General features: G+C 36.3%; 1 protein-coding gene across 10 annotated transcripts; it reads right to left on the bottom strand.

Annotated features, from left to right (window-relative positions):
• Positions 1-1,476: 1,476 nt before the first annotated feature.
• Positions 1,477-12,790, bottom strand: LOC112727304 (two-component response regulator-like PRR37). Of its 10 annotated transcripts, none has more exons than XM_072209168.1 (12): positions 12,277-12,727; positions 11,999-12,174; positions 11,176-11,636; positions 10,332-10,426; positions 9,843-9,957; positions 8,093-8,254; positions 7,824-7,957; positions 7,313-7,474; positions 5,339-5,519; positions 4,391-4,754; positions 3,492-4,308; positions 1,477-1,833 (listed from the first exon to the last, which is right to left on the bottom strand). In XM_072209168.1, exons 5-12 carry the CDS (start codon positions 9,847-9,849, stop codon positions 1,726-1,728), a joined length of 1,935 nt encoding a protein of 644 aa, XP_072065269.1. In that variant the 5' UTR covers positions 9,850-9,957; positions 10,332-10,426; positions 11,176-11,636; positions 11,999-12,174; positions 12,277-12,727; the 3' UTR covers positions 1,477-1,725. The 10 variants fall into 10 exon arrangements, with proteins under 10 accessions (XP_072065269.1, XP_072065268.1, XP_072065267.1 ...); XM_072209167.1 differs by having other exon boundaries at positions 11,176-11,790; positions 12,277-12,678; XM_072209166.1 differs by lacking the exon at positions 9,843-9,957 and adding an exon at positions 11,727-11,790 and having other exon boundaries at positions 12,277-12,670.
• Between the last annotated feature and the right edge of the window lie 721 nt (positions 12,791-13,511).

The following is a 13,511-nucleotide window of genomic DNA, read 5'->3' as shown; positions in this document are numbered from 1 at the left end:
TCACTACCTTCCTTTTATCCTTCACACATCGTTTTCTCTTGCCAGCAGCAACTCCGCCATTGCTGTCAGTTTCAGTACTGTCACTCTCAACTCCAGCTGGTGGAGGTTTATACAACACGTCTTCCGTGCTCTCGTACCCGTCATCAGATGAAGAGGATGTATTCAGTCCCTCTACAATTTCATCAACCTCCACTGCAGTATCTTTGTCCTAGATAGCATCATCAACAACCTCGGGATCATTAACAGGGTGGTCAAAGTATAGATGAAACTCAGATTTCTGTGGATTCTTCATTATGTTCTCTTGCATGCATTGATCCCTGCATCTCCAGTTAATATGTTCAGTTTGGATTCAATGTCAGCGCTTGATGGATCATACCAGTATACTGCCTTGTATGACAGGTATCCCAAGCCCTTAAATAACGTCACAAGGTCTCCGAAATTCACAAAGTCCATGTCCATCTCAGGGAACCTCTCTTCCTTTTCATTCTGATAAACCAGGAATCCATCACTTGCTCTGACAAAGTTGCCTTCATGGTGAAATACCGGCACCACAAAAACATCAACCATCTAAAATTAATCCATGAACAACTATGATTAAATTCAAAAAAATAGAAACACAAATTATGAAAGAAACACCATTGCCCTAACACAATCCCTCCCTCTAATTCTACACAGGACGTTTTATACACTTTTTCAAATTTTACTCCACCATTGTTACCCACACTGTAAACATGCACAAACAATGCCTTCATCGCTAAGCAAGGCGATCTTACCTTCTGACGAAGACAACAACCACGACCTCGGCGCAACCTTCTTCTTAGCTCTGACACCAGCTTCAACCCCGCACCGATTGCTCTTCTACGTGTTGTAAGTTTTGGAGGGAGAAATACAGAAGAGGGAGTTTGATCGTCTATTACTTAGGGTTTTAAGTAATTCTCTAACTAAAGTATGGGTCTTCTGGGTATTGTATAAGGGGATTAAACTGTGATTAGAGGGGAGGTAGTGAAACGGCGTCATTTTTGTATCTAGGGACTTATATGTCCAGTTTCCAAAAGCTCAGAGCCACGTGAACTCCTGTAACGGACATATCAGTTCCACATTTGCCACGTCAGAATTTTCCCGTCAGAATTTTCCCAATAGATCCAACGGACTGAATTCAACGGAAGAGTTAATATATCTACATTTTGCAGAGGTCAAATTTTCCATTTCTTAAAAGACGAAAATATCCGTAGAAAAAAAAAAACAGATCAAGAACCAATTGGTCCTTTACTCTAATTTTAATAACAATCACCATAACTATAAACACCATAGACTTCACTAACTTATACACGTGTATGCATCATAATCTTCATAGTTGAAAGCTGCTTTAACAGGTTTATTTTATCCAAGATGGGACTTATTAGCCGACATCAAGCATCAACACACCCAACACCTGCAAATGCAGCCACTTCATAAATCTGATAATGCAGCACAATATCAATGAGAACGCATTAGATTATACGGTCGCTGAATGTGAATTTTTCCAAGCATAATAACAATGTTTCTCCACAACATAAATTGATTCAGGTTTCAAATGAACAAGTTGGCATAAATTAAACAGTCCGTTGTACATTAACACAACAAATACACCCAAGAAACCGAACAATTCCCCAAATTTCTACATGACGGCTCTTTGACCCTTTCTCTACCATATCCCCATCACACAGCGTACTGGCAAATTCCGTGTCACTTTTCTGTTGCATCACTTGCAGTTTCACTAGACGACTGCCGTATGAATTGGCCACGGAATCGCGGTCGCTGTTCAGCTAATTTCTTTCTGCTTTGATATCGAACCTGAAATTCAAACACTACTAAGTTAGCTTTCTAGAAGCAACGGGGAGCCACGAGAGACTTTCATAACATAAAAAATTCACTCCGATACCAAGCCCATCAACAATCATTTATTGGTTCACAAGAGACACTTCCATAACACAAAAATTTACTGATACCAAGTCAATCAACAATCATTTATTAGTCATCAACTAATGAAAGAGTGAAACCAAATCTAAAAACCAGAAAGTAATCACCGGATGTGAGAAATCAAATTGCACTTTCATACTTCAACTACGGTAATGCATGATCTCTATGCATATGCCCCCTCTTAAAAGTACACGAATTGGTAAAATAAGAAATCGAGTGTTTAAACACACTTGGATAATAAACTTGAATTATGCATGATAGCAGAGGCAAATTGCTCATTTCTAAAGACATTTTTAGTTGTGTTTGACTTCATATAATATTACATAACAATGACCATCACATTCCCAGTCTAACCTCCTGATCACCAACCAAATATCTAATGGCTTAAACACACTTGGATGATGAACTTGCGTTGTGTATGCGACCCACTTTAGTTTCCCCCTTAACCTACTTGTGCATGATAGAGTCAAATCCCTAATTTTTTCAGATATTTTTTATTTTTTGCTTGACTTCATATAATAATATTACAGAACAAGAAGCATCACATTCGTAGTCTAACAAGCTAATCACTAACCAAACATCTAATTACAGTTTCTTATGATTTCATCGCCATCTGTGAGTCTGTTACATTCAGTGTCATATACAAACTAGCAGAAGCAGCAATAGGAATCCTGTTAAGGGAGTGTGAATCATGAAATTTTTATATATCGCATTTTTATTCCAATAAATCGGTTGAATAAGATTCTTTATTTGATTTCAGAATTCAGAATCATGTAGTGTTTAATTGTATTTTTGGTCCTATCCTCTTTTCCCTGTGTCTTATTTAGTAGTCCTCACTGTGTTTTGCATACAACTGCGATTTAACTAAACTCTTGAAGTTAATACTGGCTATAACTGTAAGGTGTTTGGTCTGCCGGTAAAATTTCATGTATGAGCTCAATTTGTAATTATGCCAACAATGCTCATACAAGAAATTTAACCCTTACTTTTACCCTCTAAATAAACACACCCTTGCTGAAATCAGGAGCAGATTAAAGAAAATAAAAATAGGAAGTAAAATAGGGAGAGAAGTTGATTTTAAAAAGTGTAATAATCCAACGTAACCCTTTTATCTAAGCAACCGATGTGCATATTATTGCAAAAACACCTGGAAGAAGCATTCAATACAGAATCTACAGAAGTTCTAACCTATCCATACTCTCCATTTAAGTAGGTTACTCAACAACCACCCTATAATTAAGAGATGCAGCAAAAAACCAAAAATTTTATGAACTCCGGAGAATCTGAAATTTAGCATAGCTAGCTTAGGCTTGCATAAGGCATAAACATGAAATTTTTATTCTTTCCTCCATCAACCGTTTAGATTAAACACACAAGTTCAGGGAAATAACTTAGCAAAGAAGTTAAACTTCAATAGAGCAGGGTGAGTAATGAAAATAGAGATGCATGGAAGAGTGGTGAAAAATAAAATTAAGGCAACAAAGCAAAAGATCAATATGATTATCAGGAATAACTCCTCAATGGTCAATTACCTTTTTATGAAAGGATCTCTCATTTCTCTGATTCCTTTTCTGACGAAACTTAGTTAAGGCTGCTTGCCTATGAGAACTCTTCTTTTGATCTACCTTGTTGGCACTTCCACTCCCACTAGCATCACCACTTCCACTATTCCCAGCAAGTGGATTGCTGCTTTCTATGTTTGTCCCTCCAGCATCAACTGCTGTGCTGCTTCCATTTTGTCCATTGCTCCCATTGTTGCTGCCTGAAGCACTTCTGTTGAGACTAAAATTTCCAATATTACCTTCAACTAGCACTTCAACTGCGTTTGAAGAACCACAATGTGGAGCAGCAGCAGCAGCTAATTTCTTTGATGATTCAGCATCATGATCAGGTTGAAGCTGGTGCTTCATGTTGTTAGCAATGATGTTCTGGTTTTCATAATGGTGATGGAAGTCCTTAGTTGTCAAATCCTTGTGAGTGTCTACCCTAGGTGGTACCAGCATTGTTGCTGTTGGATCTTCAGTATTATGTAAAACAACTGTTTGGGAGGTACACTTAAGGTTGCTCTTTACAGGCTGGAAAGCAGATGATTGGTACAAACATTTTGTTGTTGATGCCACTGCTGGCTCACTTATGACTGCAGATTTTGTAAAAGCATTATTAGTAGTAGAACCCATATCATTGTTATTGCTCGCACCATTTGAATTTTGATTAGGAGGATTGCCACTAGAATGTGACTGAATGTCACGAGATGAATCCCTCTTTGTAACTTCTAGGCTATTATCATGTGGAGAATTGCTTCCAGCATATCTAGTGGGCGACTTCTTAGTGTTAGAGGCTGCATTGTACCTGAAGCAAAAAACTTCATAAAAACTGTACACTCCTCCATCTTAAGAACATAAATACATAACAAATACCAATCATCATATACCTTGAGAAGGCAGAAAGGTCAGAACGTCTTAAAACATTCCGTTCATCCTGAATTGTAATGCCAGCATCTTTAACTCCTCTAAGCCTCTTTAAACTAAGCTCAAGAGATGGTAAGTCCTTAGCATCAATAGTGCATTTATTTTCAATGTCTAAGGACATGGGTCTTCTATCTTTGGCTTCAAATTCTGCTGTATGCATCTGAGATCCAGAAGTGCTAGTGATGGCATCAGACAGTGAAGGACCTTTGCAGCTAGGGTTGTTGGATTGATTCCCACAATTATCCTGCTGTCCTCTATTACTTTGATCATTGAATTTTGAGGGCCCTACATCAATTGTATTGCTATGTTTTGAACCTGCAGCTTTGACTGGATATGCAAAGAAAGATACTTGTAAATACATGGATATGCATCAAATTACATAACCGCATATACGAATTAGCTAGCTTCACATTAAGATAATGGAATCAGCAGTGTGTGATGCGCAAAAGGAACGGGAAACATAACAGCATAAACTTTTTATTTGAAAAAGAGATGAACCCTCAAAGCATCAACAGTGACACGGCATCTAAAGCATTTTTCGAACAAAAGAAATTGAACAGATAGGAGCAATTTTGCAATCATCCAAGCACAGTCGGGCATTCACTACATAGGACTAACTAATCATATGAAAGCAGTTCTAATACTATGAAAAGCTTCAATAAACACAACATATCACTATCACAAGCATCACACGCAAACAATGTGTGTATGTGTGCAATTTTGCAATCATCCAAGCACAGTCGTGGTATTCACTACATAGGACTAACTAATCATATGAAAGCAGTTCTCCGCTTTTTAATACTATGAAAAGCTTCAATAAACACAACATATCACTACGACAAGCATCACACGCAAACAGTGCGATGGAGGAACTAGTGACTGCAGTAACAAGAAGATAAAACTTGTCTTACTAAGACGTTCATTTTGTTCTTGACCCTCCTTTGTAGATGGAGGAACCATCTTTATTCCACATATTTCAGCATTGGAGTGGACAACCTGAGCACATGTGCTATCAGGGCACTCAGCTATTTGATCCCAGCGGGAAACTGGTTTGGGACTATCAACTTCTACAGCTTGTTTGGTCCAGGAGCTCTGCAAAAGGAGAAAAAGATGACATTGGCTAGTAACATTTGGTTACCAAATAAGTAGAATACAATCTCTATACGCATCCAAACTTCTTTTGCAAATACACAATTCAGAATTTGATATGACTACGATTAGTTGATTTTGAATTTCATAAATTTAAATGGAAGCTTGCGGTGGTCTTTGCTCCTAAACTATCATTTTTACAAAATATGTGGTGCATTGATAATAATGACATGAGAAGGAGGCTCCTATTTCTCCAAATATTAGAAATAACTGCATTGCATGCTAGTCTGAGAGCAGAAAAATGTTTATATTTTGATTCTAGGTAGGAAAGGAAGAAGCTAGAAAATAGATATTCAAAGTAATAGGACAATATATTAGATATGAACTGTTGTAATATGATGTAGAAAACAGCAAGCCCTGTTTTGATTGGTATTGAAATTCTACTTCTGAAAAAAGGTAAAAAAGGGAAAAAAAGAGACATCATTAAATACAAGTCAATATGGAAACCATTCCTCAGAGATCATTTTTTCTAACATATGAAGAGTGACAATATAGTCCCCCCCCCCCCCCACCCCCCAAAAAAAAAAGGGCAAAAGCTTTGTTATTACTCGACTACAAAAGGAGGAGAAAGAGTTTTGGAGCAACAAATGCTCCAAGGGAAAATACACATTTACAAGAGAAATTGTATCTGTTTATGTGTAGAGACAACCCAGATATTCACCAGTTTAAATAAGCGGGCAATAAATAAAAACTTAATACATTAATGAAGGCCATAAAGTTTCAATCTAAGCGAGGCCAAAATGAAATTCAACTTGGAAAAATTAAAAGAAATGGTTTCAAAGAAGGCTCAACAATTCAATGCCACATCCCCTCCAGTTGCAACTGCAATGATGCTAGAATAACCACGACCCATTTCAAATTGCAGCCATGACAACTGCAATAGCAAATGTTGGCAATATCTCATACTGCAGCCACTTAGATAGTGCCACAATAGTACCCATTAATTACTCTTAACAGCAAATCAATTTCGATCTTGTCTCTGGCAACAATGCTATCATAATATGTTGATATTAATATTATTCATCTTTGAAAAGTTTACTGAGACATGATATTCGGACTGGGGAACTAATGTGATGTCTATGCAGCATTCAACAGTCCAGGGAAGCAATCAACATGTTACAGGAGATATCAGTGGCAACATTTTCATCTTAAAGGGCATATCTTGTTAAAAACCATTGAATGACTAGTAGGGTGATTCACTTATCTTGCATGGACTAAAATAAAACTTTTAATCTTTGTATTTCATTTTTTAAGGAACTCAGCAAAGTGATCACAAAGGATGGTATTCTTTTAAGACGAAAGAGAAGACACACATCCGTTGAGTGATTCAGCACCCAGCAAATTGATACTCAAGACTCATCGGAAGTAACTAACAAAGAGACTAAAATAGACAACATTCAAACTTTTTTGGACTAAAACCAAAAAGTAAGAATTTTATAAGGATCAAAAACTTAATTAAGCCATTTCAGCAATTATTTCCTCTGATTCTTATTATCCCCATGCAATTACTTAGAGATATTTCCAGCAATATCATGCTAAGCAATATTACAATTAAAAGTGGATACTGGGACGGGAAATTATAGGTAGATAATTTGAATGTGTTTCATACAACACCATAGACGAAGTCAATTATACATTTTCAATTACAAGTGAATCGAAATGGAATTGCAAACAGAAGAGCAAACATGCACGCATGAGAATGGTTCCAACAAAAGATCAAGGGGGAAAAGTTATACCTGAGTGCCACTGCCATTGTCACTTCCATCCCCATTATTCAGGCCTATACTTCCATTATCATCTTCATCGTTGCTTCCAGAATTATTATCAGATTTCTCAAGACTCTTTGATTTTACTGACTTCTGGGTTTGTGTGCCACTTTCACTGCCACTGCCACTGGACTGAGGGAAGAAAACGAAGAAATAGCGTCAATCAACAAAACAACAACAAAGCCTTGTCCCACTAGGTGGGTCAACTTAAAAAATAGAGTCAATCAACAAAGTACTTTAAAGTTGAATCCCAATCCAATATCAAACAAATTATATTAAGCATATGGGAACATGTCGTTACATTCAGCAAAATCCTCTCTGCTTTTGAGAAGGAAATAAAAGTAGTTCAATAGACAGCTAAATTATCTTGTCATCACTGGACTTTATGGACTAGAAAAAGGTAACAGCAATGCATCACAGTACATTGGTCAGAAAAGAAACAGAAAATATAACATAAAAAGAGGAAACTGAGTCAACTTACACTATGGCATCTCCTCCAAACATGCTGCCAAAGGTTTTTAAGCTCATTCTTCCTTACGGGTTTGACTAGGAAGTCAACAGCACCCTTTGACAAACACTTGAAGACTAAACCCATAGAGTCACGAGATGACATCACTGCACAGAAATCCCATTAAAGGCGGTAGAGAAGAGTATTTCTTATGGAGAATGTAATGAGGAAGTTAAAATGCTTTAAACTAAACATGTAGATAACTCATAATTACAACAAAACGGGAACTTCGGAAAACTTACTAATTACTGGAATGTTTTTCCGTGTCTTGTGGCTCATAATCTTGCATAAGAGACCAATGCCGGATAAGCCAGGCATTGCTACTTCAGTTAAAACAAGGTCAACATGATTGGTTAAATTCTCCAAAATCTTCCAAGCTTGCAATCCATTTGCGGCTTCAATAACTGGAAAATTAAACACATGAGATTTTCCATAAAACAATACACCTGCTTCTATGAAAATATATTGTTTTTATTATGTAAAATTACACTATAGAACAAATACTATCAAATAACACTTATGTGATTACTTTGATGCCATGAACAATGTATTTGCTCATAGAGTTAAAATATAAGATGTTCAAAACACAACTTTTCGGCTGCAAACAATCACCAACTACTTCCTCTGTTATTTTTAGTTTACAATTATAGCCCATCCCAATTTAAAATATTACAGACCACCTTGGATCAGAGAAAACATTTAAAACATGAACTATGTTTCTACATGATCATACAATCACAAGGCAAGCCACCTAACCAAACCAGTAAAAGTGAGCCAATTAACAGATCAATCTAGTAAGAAACAAAAAAATCTAGAAACTTCAGTAGACAGTGGTCAATAGTGACTTTTCAAACTGATGTGGTGTCACACATTCTGTGAGCATGTCAGAGGCAGCAGCATCACATCAAACTTTGCCATGGAAGTTGTCAGGTGTGCGTGTTGCAGCTTTTCATGGCTCATATAGAACTGATGCTATCACTATTTTTTTATATTTTTTCCTTTTAATGAATAACAAACAGGGTTGAGGATAACTTAGCCCGGTAATTTGAACTGAAAGCGAAGCATAGGGTTTCCTTCTTGATGTCAAGTCCATCTCTTCCACACTCTCCACTCTTCTTGCTCTGTCTACTGCCACTAATTTTCTTTTCCAGCAGCCCACATCCCTTCTAATCCATCTCACTCCAATGTTTTTCTAATGATGTCTCTTCCTTTTTGGTATTAGATCCTTTTTATAAATTCTGACCATTAATAAAAGAACATGTCTAACTGCATAAAATGTAAAATTTTTACCAATACTTTTCAATAGCAGGCATATTCCTGCCATTTGGTTGACAAGTTGTTCCCTCACAACCTAATATGCAAAGGCATACATTACTTTCAAACTTGACAAACTAAAACCAAGCTGTAGTAAAATTGAACTATGCAGTCAATTTTATTCTTGGACATGACAAGTATATCGGTCATTTAGAGAGACTTGTTATCAACCCTTTAGCTTGCATGATGCCTTTGCATGGTCACTATATATACAATTTCTTACACTGCAACTAGCATCTGTATCTTTACTCATTGAATTATAAATTTATAACAGATGTAAAAGAAGGGACAATTATCGAATAATCTAATCAGCAATACCATGAAATCATTGAAACATAACTGCTAATTGTTGAGATATAACCACCAGTTGAGGGTTTTATATAATAATAATAATAATAATAATAATAATAATAATAATAACTGAAAGAAGAAGAAGGGGGGGGGGGGGGAGTAATCTTTCCACCCTTTTGGGACTTGATTTTCCATAACATGACAACAGAACTGACATCCCGCATGCTAAATACCACTGGCCTCCTCATCCCACACTAGTCATGATGGAAACTCTGAATATTGCAAGCATTCATTTTCATTATATACAAGCTGGCCAATACAGATTTTGCCTCAGATATTTATTTAAACTTTGTTTCATGTAGTTAACTTTCCTTGGAAGTTACGAACCTTTCATGCTTCAAAGGATATACTTCTTCTCTGGGTACTATCTTGTTCCCTACACCATACTTGATTCCTTAACCAAATTCAGTCTGAGCACTATCTTCTGGTTCAGCAAATCAACCTTGCTTTGCAGTAGGAGTTAAAGACGAATTTAACAAGAATACTACAAGAAAATTAACTTCCCTTTTCTTCTTTGATTAAATGGTTTCTAGGGAGTACACAAAAGGGCAAGTTGAATGTTAAAATTCTTTATTTAAACCCATCAAGCCACTAATGGTCGACTGTCGACAACAATCATGGCACATGATGACATATCTCAAAATAAACTATTCTTAATAATTTCCCTTCTCAAGGAGCTACTCCCAAAGATTAATAACAGATTATTGGAGGATCAGCCAAGTTAAATTTTTTTATTATCTGGGTGAGAAGAAAAATAAAGAAGCCAAAAAATAAATAAATAAATATAAATAAAAGAAAAAAGAGAAGAGAAGAGACCGAGGGTGGGGTGGGATGGGAGGATCAAACATAATGAATTGGGGCAGCCAGTGTATGCCATTTTCATGATGAAACTGTTTAGTAGAACTCCCATACTGAAAGGCAATTATAACTACATTTGATAAATAACATAAACCATTATAAAGATTTCAGGTATATTCAAAAGAAATGGGAAAAGTATTAGAAATCTGATTTGATGACAAATTCAATAACATTCAGTGAATCTAACCTATTATTACTTACTGAATGACTATAAAGGATAAAAAAATAACAGATCCACACCCGCACATCCTAACACTTTGTTTCCCTAACAAACTTAATCTTCTGAGTCGATTATGAAATTGCAAAATAGCTGAGCACATGTAAGATATTTAACCAGCTCAAACTACAGCAAAGCAATAGTCAGCACAATTAACCAGATGCACCCCCCCCCCCTCTTTTTTCTTTCTCTTTTTCTTTCTTTTTTCCTCTGTAGAACAAAAGAAAAGATGCAGACCGAAGCCAAAAGAATTCCACAAGCAAGCATCCCCAGACTCCAGTAAAACTAATTACCAGCTGACATCCAAGTGCAATATTAAGTTTGAATAGGTTTGAGTAACATGCAGATATTATCAAGTCAGACATTTGGCATATTATATGTACAGTCACTATATACCACATAGAGAAGGGAAATAAAATTTACACCCCTACTTTCTGCATGCATTACAACGTATGGAAAATCAACGGAATAAAGGAAAATTAAGTTTGATAAGCATGCAGTACTTCTCAACAGAAGCAGCAGGAAAAGTGTCCAAGCTTAACCCAAAAAAGTAAGGTATTCAATAAGATCATGATAACAACCAACCTTCATAGCTACAATTGCGTAGCAATGCAGTAACAACATGGCGCGTCGAGTCATCATACTCCACAAGCAAGACCTTAAGAGATCTTATATGTAAAAACCTCTCCCAACAAATCACTGCCCCTTGAGGCTGTTGCTGTGGCACATGCTGCAGGACGGAAGAGGATTCCACGGTCCCTCCCTGTCCTCCAACCTTAACATCTTCACCAACTCCGTTACATTTTGCTCCATCATCCTCGTGTAAACCTTGTCCTTCACTGGCAACCCCATCGGGAAACGTCCTCTTCCCATCACGTAAGCGCTGGCTCAGTTCTTTCAGCTCTTCCTCATCGCCATCAACACTCATCTGGACTTCCCTTGTCATCCAAAAGGCCCTAATTTGCAACGATTATGACTGGTCCTCATCCAAAAGTGCAGCAAACGGAGCGTATAGTTCTCACAAAACCCAACCAACCCAAACACAACTGTAAACCACTAGATTAATTAATGAAAGTAAAAAATAAAAATAAAAAACTACAATAACATATATTTGGCAAGATTTTATATTCACACACAGCCTGGACAAATATCCATAGCGCCCCGAAACAAAAACCTTTTAAGCTCTTCTCAGTTCTCACCCTGCAACAGCAGAGCATCATATCAGACACAATAACACCAACCTTAAGCCTAGCATCATGTAAACTACTACTACATACATATCCCTGCCCTTCCTCATATAATTCTCTTCAATAAATAATGATTTACACAAAACTAAATGAGTTTTTTCCAATTCGCAAAGTATCTTCCAAACCCTAACTAAGCTAAAGAAGAACACTGAAGTCTTAACTGAGAGAAGTTCCGTGATTTGACTCGGGTTTACTTAAAAAATTGAATCCAAGCCGGTTAAGCACGCCAAAAGTAACGTCAGAGATGTAACCGTAAACACCAGAGAGATCTTTCCTTAAACATGAACATCCGAAACCAGAAACGATGCATCCTATTCCTGAAGATAAATCTCACACACTGCCAAAGAAGATAAATCAGCTAATTTTTTTGCATCCACAGATAACTTTTTAATTCCTAATCAAAATAATCCAACAAAATAAAACGGAAAAGCAAGATTACCAGCTGGGAAGCTTCACTAATCGCCATTACGAAGCTCGATCCAGAAGGAAATCATTATTTACAGAAAACATTAGTACTATTATTATTAATCAACTAATCAATTACATCAATTACATAATAATAATAATAATAATAATAATAATAATAATAATAATAGTAACGATGATGGTTAAAACCAGAACTTTCAATTGAATTGAGATAAATAACTTTTTAAAAAGAAAGAAAAGGGGCAAAAAATGTTTTCGGGTTTAAACTTTAAAAGTGGTGAGTGAAAGAAGCTTGACCCAATCTGAAGAAAACCACGGTGGTATTAGGGAAGAGGGGATAACGCCGACGTTAGTTTGTTTGGGAGAAGGGGGAAAAGAAAAAAGAAAAAAGAAATAAACACGAAGATATCGGAATGGGTTGCTGACGTGGAAGAAAGGAAGGTGTGGAATGTTCGAGAAGCGGCACGTGGTTAGAGATATTTCCACGTAGGTATAGGGAATTGGGGGTTGGGAATGCTGACGTGGACGAAATCAAAAGCAGGGTGCTGGAGGGTGGATATCGAAGCGGAGAGGATCTTGGAGATTTGCGAGTGACACGTGTCGAAATCTCCGATTACTAATGTTGCTAGCAGCGTAGCTCACGGAGTTCACGGCGTTCACCGAGTTTAGGTCACCTCTATGAAATGACAATAATGTCCTTTTGAATCAAGTTGATTAGTTGAAGGCCTGAATCTGTACTAACAGATTTTTGTGTTAACCATATTCGACATATCATGATATTACACTTTACGGCGATAAATATTGGCTTCTAAATATTTTGTTTGGATAAAATAAATGTAAATAAAATAAAAAACGTCGTAGATTTGCCTAAAGTGCACCATTTTGCTTCTGTGGACTGTGATATGTTAAACATTAGGAATTACAATGGTTGGTGTATCTTGTGAAGAGAAATTCATCCTCTTAATTGTTAAAAAAAAAATTGAATATAAAATATGATTTTTAATTTTTTTATTTTTTTATATTTATTTTTAATTTTATTTATAAAATTAATGATCAATGGTTGGTGTATCTTGTGAAGAAAAATAGATCCTCTTAATTGTTAAAAAATTGAGTGTAAAGTATGATTTTTAATTTTTTATTATTTTTTTTCATATTTATTTTTAATTCTATTTATAAAATTAATGGTGGGAGATCACACTTTATTCCTTCAATTGTTAAAAAAAATTGAGAGAATCAATTCTCTTGTGA

Source organism: Arachis hypogaea, chromosome 12 (genome assembly GCF_003086295.3).
Source record: "Arachis hypogaea cultivar Tifrunner chromosome 12, arahy.Tifrunner.gnm2.J5K5, whole genome shotgun sequence".
NCBI lineage: Eukaryota > Viridiplantae > Streptophyta > Magnoliopsida > Fabales > Fabaceae > Arachis > Arachis hypogaea.
Note: the sequence above shows the minus strand (reverse complement) of the source record. Positions and strands in the feature narration are given on the sequence as shown.